Raw genomic sequence first — 23,952 nt, 5'->3', positions numbered from 1 at the left:
AGGTGACACTCGGCAGCCCCTACCCCAGACACAAGCACGCTGGGCTCTTCCTTCTCTGGGGACAGACTCGAGGAGAAGACCTTGCGAGGCCTCTGGGAGACAGCGTGTGTCCTGCCACCAGGGCCGGGCCGGGAGGTCCAGCTCCATCAGAAATGGAGGCTTCGAAGTCCAAGCAAGAGCTGCCCTCCCTGTCACAGGCTACGATTCCCCTTCACTTGTCTAGAAACAAGCTCAGAGCATCTTCACCACCAGACTGGGGAAAACCAGCTGAAGAGAAAGCCCTTCGTCAGCTGCAGCCTCTGATGTCTCATTAATAGGAGACAGAGATGCCTGGGGAACTCTGTCAACACTGCTCAGGCAATGCAGGCTTGTCAATGCACACGATTTACAAAGCAGCCACAGCACACACGCTTTGGCCTGACAAATACAACTGGTGGCATCTCAGGGCTCTCCAAAGCCTTTGCCTCCATGAACACAGGCTCCTAGGGCTGCAAAGCGGGGCACAGCCATCCTCCTGCCCAGGGAACACGGGCAGAGCTGGGTGACGATGAGTTGGCAGGGGAGGGCTCACGATCACCACCCTGATCCTGCACCTCTCAGGGGCACAGGCCCAGCAGACCTACCTGAGCCAGCGGGGCAGGGCGCTGCGTCTCCTGCTCTCCTGGGAATGCTCTCCTGGGAACAAGGCTGCGGGGACTGAAAGTCAACAAGTCTGTGATTCAGACAGGCCAAGGGGAACCATTCCCTCCCAGAGGGATGAGGGCCTGGGTCTCCTCGGCAGAGCGAGAAGGGTCCTGCCCCGCTCTGGCAGCTGGGGATGGGGACGGAGGCTCAGACAGGCTTGTCCAGACCCGCACCCCTACCCCACCCCACGCACAGTGGCAGGGACTCTGCTCTGCAGAGTAAGTCTGGGGGCAAAGCACGGCTCCTCCTCCCTCTCCCTCAACTAGGGAGGAGGCTGGGTCCCCTCAGCCACTTGCAGTGGCCTCTGAAGCGATGCTCAGCCTCAGCCGAGGGCAGGAGGGGGTCTGCCTGCACACAGCGCTAGCGGCACGAGTGTTGGGGCAGCACGAACTTAGGCCCACCCATTGCTCAGAGAGAGCAAGTCCCCGGCAGCCCTCTCAAACCCCACAGGCAGCGCTGCGGAGCTCAGTGCGCCCCAGCACCGTGTCCCCACCACACCACGACATGAGGCTTGTTCCGCGGTGCTGAGCCAGGGGAGCGGTGGCCTGCGTGGGCACAGAGACACGAGTGATGCACAGCAGCGCCGCAGCTCAGGGAGAAGCACGCAGACATTCTCCTGCTCGGCATTTCGGGGAGTTTAAAGCTTGGCCGTCCCACTGTGACGCCCCTCCCGTGGAGCACGCCTGAAACGCGAAGGCGGCCTTACCTGGAGCTGCGTGTGCTCGCTGCCTTGTCCGGCACGGCGGCTGCCTGTGGCTGTGCTCCTGGGGAGGCTGCTGGCGGGCTGCAACCAAAAAGCATCCAATGTGGGAGAGCCAAGGAGGCGAGGAAAGACAAGATCCTCTCCCCCAATACCAGTTCCTGCCTGGCAGGGGAAAGCCTCTGTCCCACTCAGCTGTGGCAGGATTCAGCCTTTGGGCTGCAGGGGGAGCAAAGACACCTCAAAACCTCCCTCACCGCTGTTTCTCCTTGCTGCATCCACCCCTTCCCCTGGGCAGCACCAGCCCCAGCCAACACAGCCCTGCCCACGCCACAGGGCTCTCTGTCTGCAATTCGTTTCAGAGTCCCCTTCAGTGGCACAAGTCTGGACCTGGCTCCGTGTCGACTCAGCTGGAGGAGGTGCTTTGCCTCAACTAGGAGGAAGGAAGGGGAATGAAGGCAGCAACGAGGAGCACAGGGAGGAGCTCGTGGGGGTGTGCTGATCCAGGACAGCTCCGCGGGACCCACGGCACTGTGTGTCCTCTTGGCTACAACCGGCAGGAGAGCCCAGAGGTGGGAGGGGACTGCGCGCTGGATCACTGGGACACAGCCCCACGTTATTACCCCAACCCGAGACAAGACAGTGCTTAAAATTCATTTCTCAGATCCGAGCCCAGGGTTTCTGAGAGCTCCTGCTGGAGCAGCTACACGCGGAGCAGATGGGAGCGCTGCGGCCATCAACCACGCCTTTACCTGACAGGAGAGCCGGGATTCAGCCCTTCGCCTGGGACTTCGGAGGGCTTGGCGGTCCTCTCCTGGGCCTTCGCCTGCGCTTGGGCTTTTTTCCGAGCCAAGGCAGCACTCAGCCAGTCCTCCTCCTCCTCCACCGGGTCAGTTTTAGCGGCTGCCTCCTCTGCAGCCAGGAGCTGTCTGGCGGGGCCGGGCTGCCCAGCTGCGGCAGGGCTGGGGGAGCTCCCTGCAGGACTGGCCTTTGCTGGAGACGACAGCTCCAAATCAAAAAATTCTTCACGTTTCAAGCCCAGCCAGCCACTTCTATTTCTGCGGCCCCATGCGGGGTTCTGGCTGGCTGACAGAGGCGCTTTGGAGAGGGGCTCTGCTTTAAGTTTGTTGTTCTTCTCAGCTGAAAACCTGCTGTGAGGAGAAGCAGTCGCATCCCTGTCTGCGAAGGGACACCGGGGACCCTGCCCGCTCTGCTGCAGGGGCAGCGTGCCCGCTGGCTGCAGCTACAGACACACAGAGAGCACAATACCTCAGAGGCTGCCTTCTCGCCGGCCGGCCCTTGGCTGTGGAGGCCACCGTGGGCTGGTATGCTCCAAACACAAAATCGTCCTTGTGCCGACCCTCTTCCTTCTCTGTTCAGACAAGCGGCCTTGAGTCAGCGCCCAGAGGAGCAGCCAACGGCAAAGACTCCAGCCCTCCTCCTCCTCCCCCCCTGCAATTCCCACTGACAGTGCTGCCTCTGGGAAAACACCGCTGGAAACGTCTTGCCCAGAAACCGGCGAGCAAGGGGCCTCCTAGAGTGGCTGTGAAAAACTTTTGTTGGGAATCAGCCCACGGCCAAAGGCAGCCAAGTTACAGCTCCTGTGCAAATGCTGCCAGGCTGCCGCGAGGGCAGAAGGGCATTTCCCCTGTAAGGGCAGTAGAAATCAATCTTGCTCGCCCAGGCCAACGCTGCCACCTCTGCAGCCCTTCCCAGCGTCCCTGGCTCTGCTCACCCAGCTGCTTTTGGTACTCCTTCGCCAGTTTGACCTCCCGGCGCTCTCCCAGGGTTCTGGTCATGGAGCCTCGTCCCAGCAACTCATCCAGCTTGGCGCGGGCTGGCCGGACCTCCTCTCTGTTGGGGACACAGCGGCAGATGGGTTTCTCCCGCAGGCAGGGCTGGTCCTCCTCACACAGCCTTGCCAGCCTGCTCTGCCTCTTCTCTGCCACACAAGGCTGCTCCTGCCCCTTTTGGGGACCCACAGGCACAAGCTCAGCATCCCCCACCCACCATGGTGGCACCATCTCAAGACACAAGCCATCCCCCTCCTTTACTCCCGCCGCCCCTTCACCGCCCTTACTCTTCTGCCTTCTTGCCCTGCCTGCCAGCTCTTCCTGGGCCACTGCCAAGTCCCAGGGCAGCCATCAGGTCGTCACTGTCCTCTTCAAAGGTGAGCTCCTTCCGCTTCCACACTGGGGTCGCGGTGCACAGGGGCGTCTGGGCTGCAGGTGGCTCTGTGGGCGGGATCACACATGGTACGAGGTTTGAGCTGGGCTTGGGGCTTGTCTCTTTTTTTTTTCCTCCCTCCCAACAAGAGATCAGAGCAGCCCTGCCTGCTCTTATCTCTCAGGACCGTTTACAGAGCCACTTTTAAATAGCTCTTTTCAGTGACCAAATCTCACAGCAAGTGACAAAGTGGCAACGTGCTACTGCCTGGTCCGTGGCCACTGATGGGACATTGCTGGGTGTCACTGACACTGGGGTTTCCAGCTCTGGTGGACACGAGCATCTTCTTCAGCTTTGCAAGTTTCCATTCAGACAATTGCTCCCCACCTTCGCCCAAAGTCCCTCTTCCACCAACGCACCTTAGTCCTTGCCCCAACCCACCAGCTGCTACTCGTGTCCAGAGGGGATTTTTCAGGGTGAAAGGAGATTTGAGGGGACTACCAGACCCATTGGCATCCCTGCTGCAGCAGCAAGAGAGACGAGTGACTGTAACACGGTCACAGTGCAGCTGGACCCCACCCAGAGGTGCAACTGTGCTTTGGGGTGGACCAGCGACGCCCTCAGCCACCCAAATCCTGACCCAGAACACCGGTTCTCGTCTGGCCGTGTGCAGAACAGGCTGGATGAGGTCCAAGGGAAGAGCTGAGGCTCCATTCCCAGAAAGGAAACGTCAGTTCTGTAACCTGTAGCACCTTTCACAGTTGTCTTCCCTGGCCCAGAACTGGGTCTCGACGCTCCCAGCAGATCCGCTTCCAGGTCGTCCAAACCCTGGAAAGCAACAGCACGGCGACGGGAGCAGGGCGAGTGCTACTCCTGCCTCAGCGCTGCTTCTCCCTTCGGAGGTTGGTGCTGGAGGCCACGGCTGCAGCCCACACGGGGCTCAGACTAAGGGTATTTCTGCACTGACCTTCAGGCTCTGCAGCAGACCTTGAGGCTCTCCGCCGGAGGCACTGGAGCCCTGCACGCCAAGGAGGGCGGAGATCAGAGACAAGGAGACTTTGGAAACTCCTCACCCCTCGCTTCCATGCTCCACCCCCCGGTTTTCCTCATTGTTTGGAATGGGAGAATACACGCCCAGCTCCTCCTGGTGTGCCCCTCACTGGAAACCCCCCGTGCCTTGATTCCTTTGCTGACATCCTACTGCCTCTGGGAGAAGCGTCAGCAACACCCAGGCTGGTGCTTTGGGTGAGGGTCCTTCCTGTGACGCTTCCTCCCAAGAGCGCCCAGCAGGGCTGGGCTGCAGCACGACGTGCCCCCCTGGCTTTGCTCCAGCCCACCCAGGGCACCCTCAAGCCCTTCTCCCACCAGCCACCCGCTCCCCTGGCCCAGCTCCCCCACAGCCACACCACAGAGGGGTCACCTCTTCAGCTAGACCTCACGGTTCCCCCCGATATCCCACTGCTGACTTGCCTGGGGTGACACCAGGGGCAAGCCTGGCCCAGCTCAGTCCCAGCCCTCAGGATACCCAGGCTCTCTCCCAAAATTCGGGCTCACCTCTGCAGCTTCCACGCCCTCTGCAGGGAATCTGTCAAAGAAATCCTCCGCTACACGGGACCTGTGACACGAGCCCGGGGGTCAGCAACAGCACCCGGGAGCGTTGGGGACAGCCAGGCCAGGTGGCAGCAGGCGGAGGGGACCACGCGGGCACACCGCGGCAGCCACGTCGTGCGACAGAAAAGGAGGCGAAAATAGCACCCGCATAAAAGATGGGAGTGCTGGGACTGCTGCAGTTAAGCGAGCAACTCTCCTAAGGCAGATGTACAGGAGATGTACCGGGCTGGGCGCACCCAGCTCTCGCTGGAAAGCTGCAGGCTCTGGGCTCCCAGTTCCCAAAGGCATCGCCAGTAACTCGCCTTCCCGGGCACTCGCTGTCGGGGCAGGGAGCGAGGGGGAGAAGCCGAGGACCTGGGGCAGGTCACAAGGACCTGGGGAGCACAGGGAGATCTCCAAGAGCAAGAGGCTGTGTCTGAAAGGCACTCACTTCTGGCTGGCCGGCGAGCTGGTGCCCCGGGCTCTCCCACTGCGGCCCTTGGCCAGCCAGGAAGTTCTTGTAGAATTCACAGGGCTTTCGTCTGGAAACAAGACAGGGAGACGTGAGGATGATGGACACGGGCATATTCCTGACCTGGGCACCCCAAAGGGGGATTTGCTGTCTCCCCAAGGGACACAGAGGCTTTTAATCAGAGGCAAACTTCACTGGGCCTCCCCAAGCTGACGTCCAGCCTATTCAATGGCCTCTGACTCTGGGAAACCCTGCTTGCTGCTTCCTCCCCCTCAGAGATCACTGGCTGTTGCACCAGCACCTCCCGCTCCCAGCAGGGGACTAAGAGCACAAGGATGCTGCCCTTTCAGCTGCAGAAAAGGTTCCTTTTACCGTCCTCGAATCCCAGGAGGTCACTAAGCAGATCATCGACAGACTCTGAAACCAGACAAACTAAAGGTGTTGAGGCAGGGGAGCTCACCACGCAGGTGCAGAAAAGCTCCCAGTTTCAGTATGCCTTGCTCTTCTGAAAGCCCCCAAGCATACAGGTTTGGGCTCAAGCACCACCAGCCTAAGGCCTTCCTAGAGAGAACTGCCAGGACCTGACCCAGTACTGGGCGGAGAAAAGATTGCGCTTCACCTAGCCACAAAGGAGATCTCTCTACCGAGGAGCCAGCGGCTTCCTGTTCAGTCTCTGGCCACAAGCAGCCCTTCCTCTGGGAGCTCTCGCCCCACAGTGGCTCAGAGGCCCTGGGCAACCCCAAAAGCGCCGCTTCAATTACCAGGGGCTGCAAGAGGCCCCCAAACAGGCACCTGGGCGTCAGGTGAGGCGGAGAACTGAACTAACGACATCTATTCTGCTCTGGACTGGGGAAAGCCCGCAGGAAAGGGCTGTAGCACCCCGGTAAGCAAAGCCCCTCGGATGGCAGAGGCAGGTCAACGTCTCTGCTTCAGGGATGAGACGACGCACCCAACTGCAGCTCTCAGCCAAGGACCAGGAACCACCGCCGCAGCCAGGACCCCCACCTGATCCCGCTGCCCCCCGCCTCCGGCCCCGCGTTCCCGCAGAACAAAGCGCCTACGGACAGCGAAGGGAACGCGCCCCAGGCTACGTACCGCCGAAACTTCTCCGGGGTTTTGTAGCCTACGGAGAGACACAAATTCCCTCATGAGAAAAGGGCGCGGGGCTGGCCGGGTCCTGCTCCAACCCCGCCGGAGCCAGGGGCACGGTTCTCCAGAGCACCCCACAAGCAACACCGAAGCCCCCCCGCCCCCCTCCCGGCCCCGCCGCTCGGGAAACGGCCCCTGAACCGCCGGAACCCCGAGACATTCCCAACTGCAGCGGCAGCGGCGAGCACAGCCCCTCCCGCCCCCCGCGGGGTCCCTCCTGCCCCCCCCAGAGGGGCCGGAGCAGCACAGCCGCATTGCCCGGGCCCGCCTCAGCACCCCCCGCACTCACCACCGCGCCGCCCCGGCCTTCCCCTGCTCTCCCGCCGCCTTCCCGGCTCCTCCCGCTCTCCGCCGCTCCCCGCAGGGACACAAGGGTCTCCTCAGCGGCCGGCCCGGCCCGCGGCACCCCCCGTTACCTCTGGCCCACGCGATCTCCTGCTCCTGCCGGGGCCCCTCTCCGCCTCCGCGCTGCTCCGCCTCGCCCGGCCGCTCGGAACAAGGCTCTGGCGCTGCAAAAGAGCCCCGCAGGGAGCGAGTCCCGCCTGTTACTGATTACTTGTAATTTAGTGGGAAATAACCACTTCTCAAGTTTTAGTGGTCAGTAAAAACTTAATAGCAAGCGGCAAGTGAGCAAAACAGCGCTGGGTGTGCCGGGAGTCTCTGCTCTACCAGCACACACACCTCACAGGACAGAGCTGAGTCCCTTTATAGTGTAGGCTTCATCCATATTCATGATGGGCGTACCCTGAGGGGTCTGCAAAGTTGTAAACAAGGTTCGCGGGCTTTTCTCCGGTTTTCGCGGGCTTTTCTCAGGTTTCCATCAGAGAAGGGGGGATGACTCAGCACAGGTGTTTTTGGAGTGGCTTGAAGATGGGGGCCATTTTAGCTCCCTTCTAACAACTGATTTTAACAATAGAAACTATATACATATATCTTATTTCTTATTTACAGAAGAGAATTACAAAACTGTTCGGCCACAACATCCTGACTACAACTTCTTTTTCCCCTTGAGATTTGAATAACAAATACCATATATGTTTTATTACAATTCCCCCCTTTTAACTAATTTTGTTTTTCAAATCTCCTTAACACATCAGAAACTTGTTAAATATACATGGTTCGAAAGTTAACCCAATTAATAATAACACTAGGGGCCTCATAAAATGGGGGCTTAACATCAAAATTGCGATTCCTCCCACAGCCCAAATGACTACTATAGTGAGGAGAGTTGGTGGGTTCATCTTCCAATTACTAGCTAATTGTACAAACGTGTCCCCTTTCTGTCTTGCGACAGGATTTGCATGCTCAGATCTTTTCCTTCCCCATGCTTTCCAGTTCTCCTTGCCACAACAATCACCTGAACTGGTTGCTTCGAGGCCTTTCTTATTTTCCCCTCTCCATACGTCTCTGCCTCCTCCGCCTACTCTATTCCTTAGAGCAGCGGGGCTTTCCATCTTCTCGGCAGCAGTCGTATTCTTTGGGGTTAGGGTCTCGTTGTCGACACCTAAACGCCTCCCAGTTCCGGGCTTTCACTTGTGGGATCGTACGGGGCACTTGGAGTATTTGGAATTTGCAAAGAGTTTGTACTATATTCACGTTATGGGGCTTAGGTTCATTGGTATGCACACACCCTTTTTCAGGATTTATCCCTTTTATAAATATAGTCCACCACTCATGGGACTCCTTTACAATTTTTCCTGTTGATACCCCCACTCGTAAGGTTTGACTGGTTAATTTTCTTTCTCTTATATAGCACTGGTCACAGTATTCCTCTGGGGAATAGCCGTGGACGCAGTGCGCCCACCAACTTTCCTCACCAATAGTGCATTTAAAACTCACAAAAGGGTAACAAACACAGTTAGGGGTTTTACAAAACTCATTTAGTCCTTCTTCTTTCGCAACACTAGCTTCAGATCTCCTGATGTTTCAGCTACTTCCCAGTGATCAGGCGTTAAGGGTCCTTTCACTCTGGTAGCATGAGTCCATCCCTTTTCAGCAGTCCGGACAGCAGTCTCTGTTGTGAGTATAACAAGAAACGGTCCCTCCCAACGAGGGGTAAGAGAGGATTCTTTCCAAGTTTTTATTAACACCTTGTCTCCGGGTCTTATGGAGTGCATACCAATTTCTAATGGAGGTCTCTGTACTACCATCCCTTTTTTGCGTAGTTCTGTTATAAATGCCGAGGCAGAGCCGAAAATATCTTTTATAAATTTATTTGCAATAAGAACAAGTAAAAAAAAAATTGGCACGCCGGGGGGCAGGGGGGGCTTCCTGCTCCGGGTAGCACCGGGTGGTGCTACGTCACTCTCTTTTATAGTCCCATCTTCACACACGCAGCAGGGTCCCTCAAACTTTCCCGGGCTTTCTGGTGTGGCTGGGGCTCCTGGCAGGGATTCCTCCAACCATATTTCACCTGCACAATCCGGTGTTGCTGGGGACTTCTGACAGGGGTCCCGCCAGTAATTTTCCACCTGCTTAGCATCTGTCACTGAGGAAAAAAACCCTCCAAACCCCTTTTAACAATCAAACTATGACAAATCTCCTTTAACTTATGTACATGGTAAACTCTTAACAAAGTCATCATATTTTAACACGAATCACCACCATATTCTTCACAATCCCTCACCTTTTGTTTTATTAAATTGATTCGTGTTTCGGTTTCAAAACGTGCTAGGGTCTGTTGTATGGGATTTGGGTGTTCTGTTTTCTTTATTTTAACTATCATTAGTGGGTGTATCTTTCCTCCTTTGGCTAATTCAGGATCCATTGGTATTGCAGAGATTTGCATCCCTTGAACGACTGAATGAATCAATCTAATAAAACATGGATGGTATCATACATGGTATAAACATTAGGGCAGCAAATGCACACAACAGGTAAAATAAAAGCTGTTTTACCCACGGGGCTCCAGGTAACCAGGACCATAGATCGCCATTCCAGCCACTCCATGTTTGGACAGGGACATGAGCCAGTTTTCTGATATCTGTGGTCAATTGAAGGACCACTTCTCCTACATCATCTATTTCTAGGCAACAATTGGAGACATTTGATTTTCCACATACCCCTCCCTCTTCAGCGAGCAGGTAGTCCAGGACCACGCGATGTTGGAGGATCGCAGTGCGCATCTGTTGAGCTAAAAGATCTATGGCATTAGCAGTTTTATTCGTAATGATTTCTAAAACTGCTTGCAGTCTAATGATACGATTTACATTATAAATTGGTTCTCTTGCCCCTGATATTGGTTCATTAGGGTTCCAGGAGGCAGGTCCATAGTGTTTAATTATTCTCTCATGAGGCCACTCATTTTCCCCCCACGTTTGTGTTCCACCTATTTTGAAATCAATGGATCGCTTTCGACGGGTAATACTCTTATTTCCTAATTTATCATATAATTTTATTCCTAATTGGGGGCCATCCGCCTCTGGAAGAAGGAAAAATAGAGGTCGGATAATCCCTATATAGCAAATTCCTGACCAGTTCATTGGTAATTGTTTGTAGGCAGTATGTCCGCATATCCAATAGTGGCCTTTTTTTGCCTTTGTACCTTTGGCAAATGGTCCCTCTGCAGTCCTTGGGGTTTGAAAATAAGTCGTATTTTTGTCACCCAAAGCGCTGAAAACCTCGTTTAAATTATTATTTATCCGTATAGTACAATACCAGGACCCAGTGTCATTTTTCCATTCGCAAGTTTGATTATAAAAATCGTTTCCTCGTAGTTTGGCATATTCAGTTTCATTTTTGTCTGACCAGAACCCTTTGAATCCTTTGCTGCATCCTTGTTCATTAAGCCACAACCATATATAGATACCTCTATCTTTGTTAATTAATTTATGTGTAAGCGTCCATTGACACTTACTCTCTCCCACATTAACTCCTCCTTTCTGAGTTCGGTTCAGACAAAATTTACCCTTGTTAGGAAATTGAACTGGCCATTTTTCACTATCTTCCCAGGTAGTATTATTAACATCACTATAGTTACTTACAATTTGTGATGGGGAAAGTGGCACAGAAACCCACAGCCAACTTGACAATCCCAAAGGTCCCCCACAAACCCAGCAATGACTTAAATTGAAAGTTTTACTTATAGTTTTTGCTAACAGAACAAACTCATTCTCTTCAAAGGGGTCATATAAGCTGGTAGCGTTTTGACCCTTTTTAGCCATCACGAGGCCAACACACAAAATGAGGGGAAAAAGCCAGTCGCCATAGTGAGGTCCGGTATGGCACGTTTTTCTGTTTATCCCTGGGCCCATTGGGTTGCTGCCAACGGTCGGGTTTGTGTCTTCTTAACAGCAAAAATGGAGGCCAACCCGGTCTTGCCCTCACTTGGACTTACTCTCAGCTTTTCCCTCACTCTCTTACTTCCCTTTTCTTTCGGTTTCTTTGTCCAACTATACAAACTGACTTATGTTTTCATGCAAAACAGTCTAAAACCGAAAAAAACCTGTGAATGTTACAACCTTTTAACATATATACATACACGCAGGGTTCATGTGGATGATTCAAGATCTTTACTACTGTTGATGTCGCTCTGTCTGCCTCAGTAAGTCCAGTCCTATTTTAACTCCGTCGCATTCGGAGCTTCAAATCTCCAGGCGTTGACTTGATCTTCCAATCTGATTCACCTGTGACTGGTCCTTTCACCCTGGAAATATGAGTCCATCCTCTTTCAGCAGTTCTTACAGCTGTCTCCGTAGTCAACAATACCAGGAATGGTCCTTCCCATCTAGGAGATAAGCTTTCCTCCTTCCAGGTTTTAATCATTACTTTACCAAATATAGTCAGGGGATAGTTGGTTAAGTAGCATATAGGGGTTTGCTACCACAGGGAGACGAGCCACAGTTCACTGATTCACAGCCCTTAAATCTTGCACCAATCTGTAAGATCCGTCTGATTTTAAAACTGGTAAAATAGGTGTGTTATGTGGAGACATGCAAGGTTCCAATGTGCCTTTACTTAGTAATTCGTCTATTATTGGTTTCAACCCCTCTCGACCCTTTAGGGGAATGGGGTATTGTTTTATCCGAATTGGTGTCTCCGGATCAATTAAATTAATTTTAATAGGTTTTATTTCAAGTTTTTCAGTCTCTCCTTTTGTATACCAAACTTTGGGATCTATCTGTTTGTTCATCTTTTTCCGCTAATGTATAAATTTTTAGTTTTCTTGTATTATTATTAATTTTAACTCCGTAATTAAATCTCTTCCCAGAAGGTTATTTTCAGCCTCTGGTAGCAACAATAAATCCCCTATAACGATACGGGGTTGGGATTCTATTTCTACATCCCCGACAATTGGTACTTTAAATGGTTCCTCTTTAGCTCCTGTTACTAGAGCAGTTTCTTTTTTCACTTTACATCCCCTCAGAATGTTTTTCACAGTTGATTTTTCGGCACCCACATCTACTAAAAACTCAAACTCCTCTCCCTGGGGACCTAATTTCATCAAGGGCTCCTCTGATGTCTTTGTTCCCAGGAAATAGAGCCCCTGACACCCCTATTCTTCTTTAAACATCCTTTCATCCCGCTCTCGCTTTCTACAATTCCGTTGTAAATGTCCCTTCTTTCCACAATAATAGCAGGCTAATGTGTTTTCCCTAATTACTGTCCCTCTCTTTTCACCACCTAATGCTCCAGGTGATTCATTAGGGCGAGATCTCGGAGGCTTCTCCTCTCTCCGCTGAGTTTCTCTGACTGCTGCAACAAATATTTTTGCATTCACTCTCTGCTTTTCTTCGTCCCTTCTAACATATACCTTCTGTGCTTCTCTCAACAGCTCCTGCAGACCCTGATCTTGCCAGTCATCTAACTTTTTTAATTTCTCTCTGGTATCACCCCACGATTTGGCCACGAACTGAGTTTTCAGCAAAGCCTCTCCCACCGGGGAGGTCGGGTCTACCCCCGAACGTATTTGTAAAATCTGTTGCTCGCTCTCTGCTTTATTCCCCGGCCGGGCTCCTCTAGCACCGCGGTCAGACCGCAGCGCTCGGCGCAGCCCCCGCGGGGGTGCAGCCGCCGTCGGGCCCCCTCCCTGCGGTGCCGCGGGGGGGCCGGGTCCTGGTGCGGGGTCGTGCCGCGGTCCTAGGGGCCGCCCGCCGCCGCCGCCAACGCCTTCCCAAACCTCTGCCCCACTATTTGTTGTTTGTTTCTGTTTTTCTTGGTTGCTGGTTCTGCTAGTTGATGGAGGGGAAGGAGCGGTAAGCTTTGGTTCCTCATCCTCTGAGCTTCCCTCATGAGGAGGAGGAAGATTTTCTAAAGGTTCCCGTTCTTTTTCTTTGAAAGTTTTCTTATTAGTGTTTTTATTTTTTTAGTAATAACATTTTTGATGTTATTCGGGAACCTCTCCACACCTGAGCATAGTTACATTCTTCTTGATTATAGGGTTTTTTATTACTTAGGTATGAATTTAACGCCTGACATGTCCAATGGTCAGTAGTTCCAAATTTTGGCCAAAATAAATCATCAGATTTGATAGGTTCTTCGGTCCATTCGACCATGCGATACTGAATCATTTTTTCTTTACTTTTCCATTTTGTTTCTGACCAATTAGCCCAATTTCTTAGCATATAACCCAGGAGACTGTCCTGAGAAGTGTCAGGCAAATCGCTCCCTCTCTGGGAACCTCTCCGTGGGTTCCCCGAGCTGCGGGATTTACTCCCTTTCTGGCCCATAACCCTGGGATAAAACCTATCCCAAATCTCTTGCCGGCAACCCTGGGATAAAACTAATCCCGTATCAACCCTAGGATAATGCCTATCCTGAAAACCCTTGCCTGAGTCCTTTCAAACCTTTTTTTTTCTTTCGCTTCGCCCCTTCGCCGGCCAGGCCTCTTGCGAGACTCTGGAATCGCGGCTAGAAGGGCTCCGCACTCGCTTCGTGACACTGTCACGTCTCAGTCACCCCGCACTCACTCAGGCAGAAAATCACCCCTCCCGCACCAAGCGTCGCTCACAGTCCGAGGTCTTCGCCTGGATCCTTCGTGGGAAATCTCCGGGGAGCGTTGTCTGGGGATTTCGCTTTTCTTTTGCTTGTTCTTATTGCCTTCTGTTCGTGATAGTGTCGGTCCGAGGAAGCAAAGGAATTCGGGAGCCACCTAAAAGGTGGGGCGCGCCTCCCCTGGAAACCAATACTCCACGGGTCCCGAAGTATCACGTCGAGGTCACCAAATTGTTATAAATGCCGAGGCAGAGCCAAAAATATCTTTTATAAATTTATTTGCAATAAGAACAAGTAAAAAAAAATTGGCACGCCGGGGGGCAGGGGGGGCTTCCTGCTCCGGGTAGCACCGGGTGGTGCTACGTCACTCTCTTTTATAGTCCCATCTTCACACACGCAGCAGGGTCCCTCAAACTTTCCCGGGCTTTCTGGTGTGGCTGGGGCTCCTGGCAGGGATTCCTCCAACCATATTTCACCTGCACAATCCGGTGTTGCTGGGGACTTCTGACAGGGGTCCCGCCAGTGATTTTCCACCTGCTTAGCATCTGTCACTGAGGGAAAAAAACCTCCAAACTCCTTTTAACAATCAAACTATGACAAATCTCCTTTAACTCATGTACATGGTAAACTCTTAACAAAGTCATCATATTTTAACACGAATCACCACCATATTCTTCACAGTTCTTTTCTCCTATTCATGAGGTTTATTAAGTATGGTTGCAAATTGTCTTTTTCCAATGCTGGGTGATCAGTGGGAAATTCCATTTCATAGGACATACCATATAGCATTTCAAACAGGGATATTCCAGTATCAGTTCGGGGCTGGGTCTGGATATTCAGAAGTGCTAGGGGTAAGCACTTAACCCAAGACATCTTTGTTTCTAACATCAATTTGGTAAGTTGTTTCTTGAATTCCCCATTCATTCTTTCTACTTTTCCTGAGCTTTGTGGATGCCAGGGAGTGTGGAATTCCCACTTGGTCCCCAGGGAAGTCAATGTCTCTCTGATTACTTTAGACACAAAGTGGGGACCCCTGTCCGAATCGATTACTTCTGTATTTCCATACCTAGGGATGATGTTTTCTAAGAGTATTTTTACCACAGTATTTGCCGTAGCTCGAGTGGTGGGAAAGGCCTCCACATGATGAGTGAGATGATCTACCAATACTAGGAGGTATTTGTACTGTCCTACTTTTGGTAGTTCTGTAAAATTGATTTGAATTCTTCCAAATGGTCTGTATGCCAAATCTCATCCCCCTTGAATCTTTTCTCTTAATTGGTGTTTATTAATTTTCTGGCACGTTAAACAGCTTTTTATTATTCCCTTAGCAACATTATAAATCCCTATGCACATGTATTTTACCAACGCTTGTACTCCCCAGTGAGTAGTATGGGGGTTTGTTACTACAGGAAATCTGGTTACAGTTCTTTTGTTGATTTCTTGCACTAATCTATAATTCCCATCTGCCTTCTTAACAGGCAATATTGGAGTATTCCCCTGATTAAGGAGTCTCTCTATTTCAGGCTTTAAGCCTCTCCTGTCTTCTTGCGGCAAGGGATACTGTTTGATTCTAGTCGGGATCTCTGGGTTCCTAATGGTGACTTCGAAGGGGGTGATATCCAATCTACCCACTGTCTCTGGGGTATACCATACTTCTGGGTTAATCTTTTCTTCATCCGCCACTGTGAGGGGGCATAATCTGACTTTGAGTTCTTTTTCTTCTACTTTCAGATTAATTCTCAATTCTATAATCAGATCCCGTCCAAGTAAATTATAATCTGGTAATTAATAAAAATGTTCTAATCACTTATTTGCATTTTGATTCAACAATCACATCATGAAGAACCGGGGCCTCAAATGGTTCACCTTTAGCCCCTATTACACTGATTTTTTCTGATGATACTTCACAGCCTGGAGGCAGAGCCTGAATGGTAGATCTTTCGGTTCCTGAGTCCACAAGGAACTCTCTCTCTTGTCGCTGAGGACCCACTTTAAGTTTTATCAAGGGCTCTTTGTTCTTTGGGTCCCCAGCACATAGAGCCCCTGACCCCACTAATCTTCAGAAAACATTTTCTCATCTTGGATTCTCCTCTGGCAAACCTTCTTCACATGCCCCTTCCTTTTGCAATAAAAACATTCCACTTCCTTCATATTAAAGTAGGCAGAACCATTCAATGAATGAAAATCTCTGATCCCAAAGAAACCATGGCCTCCAGGTAAACATCACATAAAACATCCATGTTCTGCACAGCTTTATTACATGCAGGCACCGGGGAATGCACAGAACAGTTTTCAGGCTAAAATAATGCAGTTTGCTGCATGTTTGAGCTGTTACACACTCTGCATTGCCTCCTCTGAACCTGAAATTCCTACTGGGTCTAGACATTTAGAGCAAGGGTAGTTTAAATCTACCTAGACTGTTGCACATGTACTTCCAGATGCAATCAAATAAAGCATCTGGGCAGCTATACCACACACGCGCTGCGCGGTGTTTACATAGCACATCACAAATTACAAAACTGGCAAGCTCTGGGCCACGGCCTGTTGAGGAGAAAGTCTGCAAAGGGCACAGCAGCATCCTCCTCCTTTGGAAAAGACACAACATTTATGAGCTGCCTAGTCAGTGTGCTACAATTATGTTAGTTCCCCGTCTTTTGGCTAAGAAGTACAAACCAGATTAGCAGCTCCAAAAGAATGTGGTCCGGGGGCAAATTAGCTTGAACTTGGCTCCCCAGCCCATATACCTGCCTGTATGCTAGAACCCTGATTCTGTTGTGGGTTTTTTTTTTTTTTTTTTTCTTCCCCAACTCCTGCCAATGATGTAAGAGAGCTGCCTGCTTGAAGAACAGGCAGCTAGATTAAGCTGCAGATCTGCTCACTTCCTTCCCTCTTGGACTATTGCTTTCACTCTGATAATATTTTACTCCGATTTTCTTTATTTAAATTGATTCATCACTGCTAAGAAGAAAGCTGCTGAAGCTAGCCAAGGGCTTGTATCTATCACAGTGATCTTTTGATCCTTGTCTACAGTCCTCAAAATACCAAGAGGACAGAAAGTTATAAGCTGTCACCTTCTGATCACCAAGTCAAGCAGGCAAAGGTATACTGAATAATAAACGAGTCAGGAAGAAGTGAAACAACATTGAAATAGATCATTATCTGGGTATTCAAATTGATAACGAGAACAATACCACCACTTCAAGTAGGAATCCACCTAAACTTTCTGAGCTTCTCTCAGCAATTAATCTATTCCTCTCCCTTGCCAGTCTTCGATCTTTTCTAGCTTCTTCCTAATATCTGCCCAAGACTTAGCCACAAACTGAGTCTTTAATAATGCCTGCCCCACAGGGGTGGCAGGATCTACTCCCGAGTACAACTGTAAACTTTTTCTCGTCCTTCTTCTGTTGTTCACTAAGAGCCTTATTAATATTCTGCCCTCGGGGAACTGACTCTCTAATTCCTTGAATTATGATCATTCTTAAATCTGCCATGTGGGTTCGGTGGCCTGGGTCTTGATTATTCCAGTTGGGTTTTACCAACAGCCACTTCTGATCTGCTGTGGGACCCACTTGATGTTGCTGGTCCCAAAGTCTCATACCTGCCCTCCTCATCATATCTCGTTCCTCCATAGTAAATAGAATTCCTAGGATAGATTGTAATTCATCTCAGGTATATAAATTTGGGCCAAGAAACTGGTCCACCCGTTCGGCTACGCCAAGCGGGTCCTCTAATAGGTTCCCCATTTCTTTTTTAAAATCTCTCACATCTCCAGTGTTGAGGGGAACAGCAACATACCCCGCTCCCGGTTCCCCTTGTGCCCCCACTCCTGGCACAAGCATTTCTCTAAGGGGGTATAACCTCCCTTCCTTAACTTTGCTTCGGGTAACCCGCTGAGGGGGTCTGGGAGATTCGGGGTCAGAATCATTGGTTACAAGTATGAGCGGGTTAGAAAGGGGGGGGCTCAGCACAGAGCCCCCTTGAGACAGTTTACTGCAGCCTGTCTCTGAGCAGAAACCTAAACGCTAATTTGGCATTACGGAGCCTCACTAGGGCCGCTCGGTGCCCCCTGCCCCAGCCCCACCCCCCCCAGGGCAGCTGGGTGCTCAGGACGGGCCCTCCCGGCTGGGGAGGGGGCAGCTCTGCCCCCCCCGCTCCCCCACGCTGGGCCAGGCTCCGCGACACTGCTCCAGGGCTCGGCTTGGGCACACTGCTCGGGTCGGGCCGGTGGCGCCCCGGGAACAAGCCCTCTCCCAGCTGGAGCCAGCAGCGGGAGGAGTTCAGCTGCCTCCACCCCGAAGGCAACGGTGCCCCGGGGCGGGGGAAGCTCCTCAGCCCCGGGGAGTTGGGGGGGGCGGGGGGGAGGTGGATGTCATGACTTCTTGGGGAATTTTTCCAATTCTCTAACAGAACTCCTAAAGGACTATCTAGTGGGATATCCGGCAATTCTTCCTTGCCCCCACCCATGGATCCAGAGGGCTTGCTTTCCCTCTGTCCCATCTTCCAGAGTGCCTTCTTTCACACACACACACGCTCCCCTTATTCGTGACTCGCTCCCTCGCGGGCTACGAGAATTGCACGACTAAAGGGTCCGCACTCGGGTGATCTCTTCGAGACCTCTCACTCACTCGCACTCTGGGATTACCAATCCCAACCGAACGGATAACCGCACAAACGCAAATACTTACTCCTCCCCGGAGTCTTCGATCGGTCTTCGTGCACAAAATTTAAGGGGTTCTGCAGATTCTTTTGCTCACTCCCGAGTCCGAATTAAAAGGGGTTCGGATATCCAGCATTTTGGCCACGAGATCCTCAGACTGGGGCTATCCGAAGATAGGGCGCCTCCCCTATCCGGGGTTTCGCACCAAAAGATCTGGATCCGAGTCACAGCACCAAATTTGTTATTGATTACTTGTAATTTAGTGGGAAATAACCACTTCTCAAGTTTTAGTGATCAATAAAAATTTATTAGCAAGCGGCAAGTGAGCAAAACAGCGCTGGGTGTGCCGGGAGTCTCTGCTCTACCAAGACACACACCTCACAGGACAGAACTGAGTCCCTTTATAGTGTAGGCTTCATCCATATTCATGATGGGCGTACCCTGAGGGGTCTGCAAAGGTGTAAACAAGGTTCGCGGGCTTTTCTCCGGTTTTCGCGGGCTTTTCTCAGGTTTCCATCAGAGAAGGGGGGATGACTCAGCACAGGTGTTTTTGGAGTGGCTTGAAGATGGGGGCCATTTTAGCTCCCTTCTAACAACTGATTTTAACAATAGAAACTATATACATATATCTTATTTCTTATTTACAGAAGAGAATTACAAAACTGTTCGGCCACAACATCCTGACTACAACTTCTTTTTCCCCTTGAGATTTGAATAACAAATACCATATATGTTTTATTACACCGCCTGCCGCCGCCCCGGGGAGCCCCCACCTCTCCGCCGCCGGGCGCCCAACGGCCCAACCGCCGCCTCTCCGCACCCGCTGCGCGGCGCGCGCTGCCCGCCCGCGCGGCTCTTCACGAGACAGACCCCCCCCAGCCGCGGGCCGAGGAGCGCGGCAGGAGACGCTGCAGCGGCGCCGCAGGGAGACACACGCGAGAGGCTGGCGGGGCTCAGAGCAACGTCTGTGCCCGGGAAGGGGTTTGCAGGGGGACACCCACCATCGGGGATTTGATTTCGCTCCTTTCTTGCCCTTTGAGGGAACTTCCTGGTGTCCTCCCCTCTGCCACCAGAACCGTCCCGTCTCCACAGGGCTCCCTCCTCCAGCCCACCCTGTGCTGCCCAGGCAGCCTCATCAGCTCCACACTCTGCACCCCACAACCACAGTTCCGCTACTCGCGAGTGCTTGAGACGTTCCCCGGCTGGGAGGGCCTCCACTCCCCCCATCCCTTCTCTCTCTTCAGGCTGTTTGTTCTCACAGGCATCCTTTTTCCCGAGCTCTGCTGGAGGAGTTTCTGCCTGCTCCGCCTGGGACTTCCCTGAGCCAAGCAGCGCGCGGCTGCGAGGTGCCGTACTCACCCCAGCCAGCGCAAGTGCTCCGAGTCCGCATCTCTTCAACGTCCATCTGCAAACGCACACCACAGGGAAAGGTGACTCAGGGACACCCTGATGTTTGCACCAACCCCATGCCCGGATCCGCTCTGAAGGGAGGGGGCAGCTCGAGACCTCCCAGCACTCCTTTCCTACCAGAAAAGTAACTCAACCTTATAGGATTGAGCTTAAAAGGAGGAGCAAAGAACTCTACACATGGAATTCCAAGACTAAAAGGACTTCTTGCTCAGCTGCTTCGCGTCACTGTGCTTTGGTTTCTCAGGGCAAACAGTGTCAGCTAACCTACCCCCCAGGCAGACTGCCAAGGGAGAGAGGGCTTTGGGGGGTAAACAAAAGACGGGAGTCAGGGAATTCTTCCCTCTACACTCGGACACAGGTCCCGTTGCATCACTGTTCCATCTCTCAACCGCCAGAAATTTGGGGAGGCTACAATCTCTCCTGCATACGTAAGATGTCCCTGCTTTCCAGATATCACCTCACGTCAGCTTGTGCAGCCAAAAGAAACAGGAGCTGACCAAAAGCAGAGTGAAACAACCCAGCTCAAAGATTTTTTTTTAAAGAACCCGCTACTCACCTGGATTTGTCAGCAACAAAGTCCAGAGGGAGCCTTTATCTGCCTCGTATGACACTGCAGGGGGACTGGAAGCCTAGAAGAGCAACAGAAAGGGAATGTAAATCGCTCAAACAACAGCTTCCATTCAGACCAGATCACAATTTCCAAGGCAAAGAACGTGCACTTGTCACGGGCATGGCCAGGAAACCGGGCACAGCCACACCACCACCCAGTAAGCCAGCTCCACCCGGAGAGCCCCCAGGGGGCTTTAACAAACACCAGCCTGCTGACAGACAACGACCCTGTTGCAAAGCTCTGTCCTTGTCGTGTCCAAGAAACATATTTCCTTCATCACAGGGGAAATACCCTTGCAAAAGAAATCCCCAGAACAAGCAACGCCTGTTAGAAGCATCTGACAGAAACACACATGGGCTCGAGGCTGCTCCCAGCTCCCCTCACACACCTCTGACGGCGTCACCACGTTCCCATAGCAGACCGGCATGAGGTACTCGTCCTCTGGGCTGTACTCCACCCTCAAGGGAACCCAGGGGGTGAACGTGGCCCCCTTGAACAAGTCACGAAATATCCCGCAGTGCTCCGCCACACGCTGCTTGTGGAAAGGGCCGCTGGTCTTCTCCCACTCAGCTCTGACTTCGTCGAGGGGAGTCAGCACCGCAAGGAGAGAGAAACGCTGCAGGAGGCAGCTGGGGGCCCAGAGCGGCCGGGGCAGGGAGGGAGGTGGTGCGGCACAGACCAGTCCGGAGCCGCGCTGCTCTTTCCATCTCGGCACTCTGGCGGTTCTCCCTCAGGATCTTTTTTCTTTCCTTCCTCTCCTGTGCCCGCAGCAGCTTAGCACGCGGCAGGCTGATGTCGGTCTTTGGCTCTTCAGAGAGGGGTGAAAAAATCATGTATGGGAAAAACATGAATCTCCAAATACCCAAACACAAAACCCCTGCCAAACAGTAGGGAGCATGTGAAAGAGACACAAACTCCGAGATGTCAGAGACTCGATTCTACCACCTCTGCCCTCCCTCTGCACCTCCACCCTTCTGCTCCCTCCTCCCTCCCCAACCATCACACTCCCAGGCCCGCAGGTTTGCCAGCTGGGGAGCAGCTCTGGTCTCTGAGCCTGCTCAGCAGAGCAGCCAAATTTGCTATTATTTGCTGCAGCTCTAAAGCTCTGGGTCCTCATCTGCTTTCTCTGATACTACTGGGGTTCCAAGGACTCACGACTTTACTTTGCTCCACGTCTTTTAGCAGGTCCCGGCCAGCCGCCCTCCTTCCAAAAAACTAACATCCATTTCCCCTGAAGACATTTGCACTCTGCAAACTTCTGCACCGGGAAAGGGCCAACCTCATGCCAAAGCACCTCATCAGCTCCTTACAGGGCAGGCTTTGGGGCAAACCCAACCACAGCTGCCCCGACCTTCAGCAGCAAAACCTCGCGCGGAGCAGCTCCTCCCACCAGTACCTGGCGGGCGGCAGGTGTGCTGCCGGTACGTCTTTCACCAGCGGGGCTTCCTGCTCTCCTTCTCCGCCAGCCTGAAGTAGCGAGTGAAACTGCGGTATTTTTCCAGCGCTTCCAAGTTGTCCACGTCAATCTCCTCGCTGGGCATCGGCCCCAGCGGGGCCGCCCGCTTGCAGAGCGCAGCTGGAAGAGGACAGAGTTCCCGCTTTAGACAGAAAGCGAGAAACAAGACCAAGAGCGCCCGGGGCGGGCGGAGAGCGGGAGAGCGGGAGAGCGGGAGAGCGGGAGAGCGGGAGAGCGGGAGAGCGGGAGAGCGGGAGCGCGGTCCCTGGCCGCTGCCACCCCCCCCTCCCGGAGCCGTCCCCGCCAGCACGCTTGCGGAACCCAGGCGGCCGAGGGCTCCCCGCCCCGCCACACACACACTCCAAACGCCTCCCACTGCCCGCTCACGGGGAACCGGGGCTCCCCGGCCCGCGCCTCACCGGTCGTGCCGAACGTCCGCCCGCCCCGCAGCGCCGCGCTCAGCAAAGGCGCCGCCATGCTGCGCGCCGCCAGCAGTCCAAGGCCCCCGTTCCCATGGCGACAGGGGCTGCGCCGCGCACCGCCGGCCCTGCAAGGCCCCCGCTGCCAGAGCAACGGGGCTGCCTGGCACCGCGCCTGACTACAAACCCACCCACAGCCCCGCAGGGACCCGCTCTTCCCTCCGCCCTTGCCCCTCTGCCCCACGCCCAGAGCGGCCCTTGCTGCCACCCCCAGAGATGGAGGCCACACACACCGTGGCTCTTGGCACAGTCCACATCTGCTCGTAGCCGTGGTTAAGGATCGCGCCAGGGGCTACAGGTACCGCACCCAAGGGGTTGAAGCTCGGGCAAGTGGGACTTTGAAGCGTGGTCAAGAAAACCTGCGCTAGTGATGAGAAATTCATACAGGATAGACTGTGATCTCCAAACCCTAGGAAACAAGTGGAACACCCTGGAACATAAAGAGAAGGTCTGGGATTGTGCTGGGGATGAAATATTGGACAACCTAGCACAGTGAACAACCGATTAATTAACGTGGCAATAAAACTAACTTTTGAGTGTCCTGGAAGTGAACTACCTTCGTTATAATACTAAAAACCACACACACACACACACACAGAGGTTCAGAAGACGCTGCCCAGGTTGAGACCCTTTCCCTGAGCACACGCAGTAGTAGAAGCATGCAGGATGTTAATCACTAACCAATCCGTATCCAATAGGCGTATTTGGAAAAGCCTCTGATTTTTGTGTATAAAAGCAGCACAAAAACCTGCTGTTGCTGTGCTTGATTTGTGGAAAGGTCCACCGAGCACCCAGGCCTCAAGAAGTACGGTAACTCTGGTGATCGTGTGAAGATCGGTTTATTGCTCAGCCATCCCTTGAGCATGGCCTGGGGACGCCACCCCTTCAGCCTGGCACAAAAGGAGCATTGTAGGACGCTTTTCTTCAGGGACTCCAGGAAGAGCTGCTCATTATCTAAGTAAGCGTGGTCCTGAGAAGAGAGGGATGGATGGAAGGGGTATCAGAGAGTGCCACAGAAGGGGGCTGACAGTCCCGGGTGTCACTCATGAGGGAGGGAAGCATCCCAAACCCTCCTTCCTGCAGTCAGCAGGGGGCAGCTACCATCCGTGGTACCCCCTGGGGTGTGGGGGCTCCCCCCGCCCAGAGCCCACAACCTCACACTCTCAGCAAGACCCACAGCGGAAGCCTCAAAGAGCAGCCCCACCTGGGGAAGGGCCCAGCAGGGAATCGTCGGGCTGACGGGAGAGGACGGTGTAAGAGTCGGTCAGAAGATCAGCATTGTCTCAACATTGTCATCAGGGACATGGACAGTGAGGTACCCGACAACAGCCTGTTTGGAGCGCAGCTGCCGACCCCTGGAATGGAATGTGGTGCAAAGGCTCCTGAATGCAGAACTGTGTGGCACAGCCAGTGCTGTGCTGTTCTCCTGAGTACTGACCCGTGTGGTGCAGGCAGTGCAGTGCTGTTCTTTGGTGCCTGAGCCGTGCAGTACAAAGAGTGTTGTGCTATTGTTCGGTACCTGGGCCTAGCCAGAGCAGTTAGTGATAATTGCATAGCCATTGTCAAAAAGATGGATCGTGACTGTTGCCATAACACCGATGAAGAAATCATGAACCTCAGATGAACTTTGCTTCATTATAATACCA

The 23,952-nt window shown here is 52.9% G+C and overlaps 1 protein-coding gene and 1 pseudogene across 1 annotated transcript; both read right to left on the bottom strand.

Moving 5' to 3' along the window:
- Positions 1-482: 482 nt before the first annotated feature.
- LOC141932979 (uncharacterized) lies at positions 483-10,274 on the bottom strand. The gene is made up of 18 exons (XM_074847229.1): positions 10,236-10,274; positions 9,694-9,886; positions 7,178-7,270; positions 6,618-6,735; positions 6,073-6,404; positions 5,985-6,029; positions 5,834-5,933; positions 5,592-5,783; positions 5,105-5,165; positions 4,518-4,568; positions 4,303-4,378; positions 3,465-3,618; positions 3,120-3,238; positions 2,654-2,756; positions 2,137-2,532; positions 1,391-1,468; positions 624-811; positions 483-514 (listed from the first exon to the last, which is right to left on the bottom strand). Exons 1-18 carry the CDS (start codon positions 10,272-10,274, stop codon positions 483-485), a joined length of 2,370 nt encoding a protein of 789 aa, XP_074703330.1.
- Positions 10,275-18,230: 7,956 nt separating this feature from the next.
- On the bottom strand, positions 18,231-22,310 carry LOC141932978 (large ribosomal subunit protein mL38-like; annotated as a pseudogene).
- Positions 22,311-23,952: the final 1,642 nt, after the last annotated feature.

The sequence above is a fragment of the Strix aluco genome, chromosome 21, assembly GCF_031877795.1.
Source record: "Strix aluco isolate bStrAlu1 chromosome 21, bStrAlu1.hap1, whole genome shotgun sequence".
NCBI lineage: Eukaryota > Metazoa > Chordata > Aves > Strigiformes > Strigidae > Strix > Strix aluco.
The sequence above is the reverse complement of the archived record's forward strand: the minus strand, read 5'-3'. Positions and strand labels throughout refer to the sequence as shown.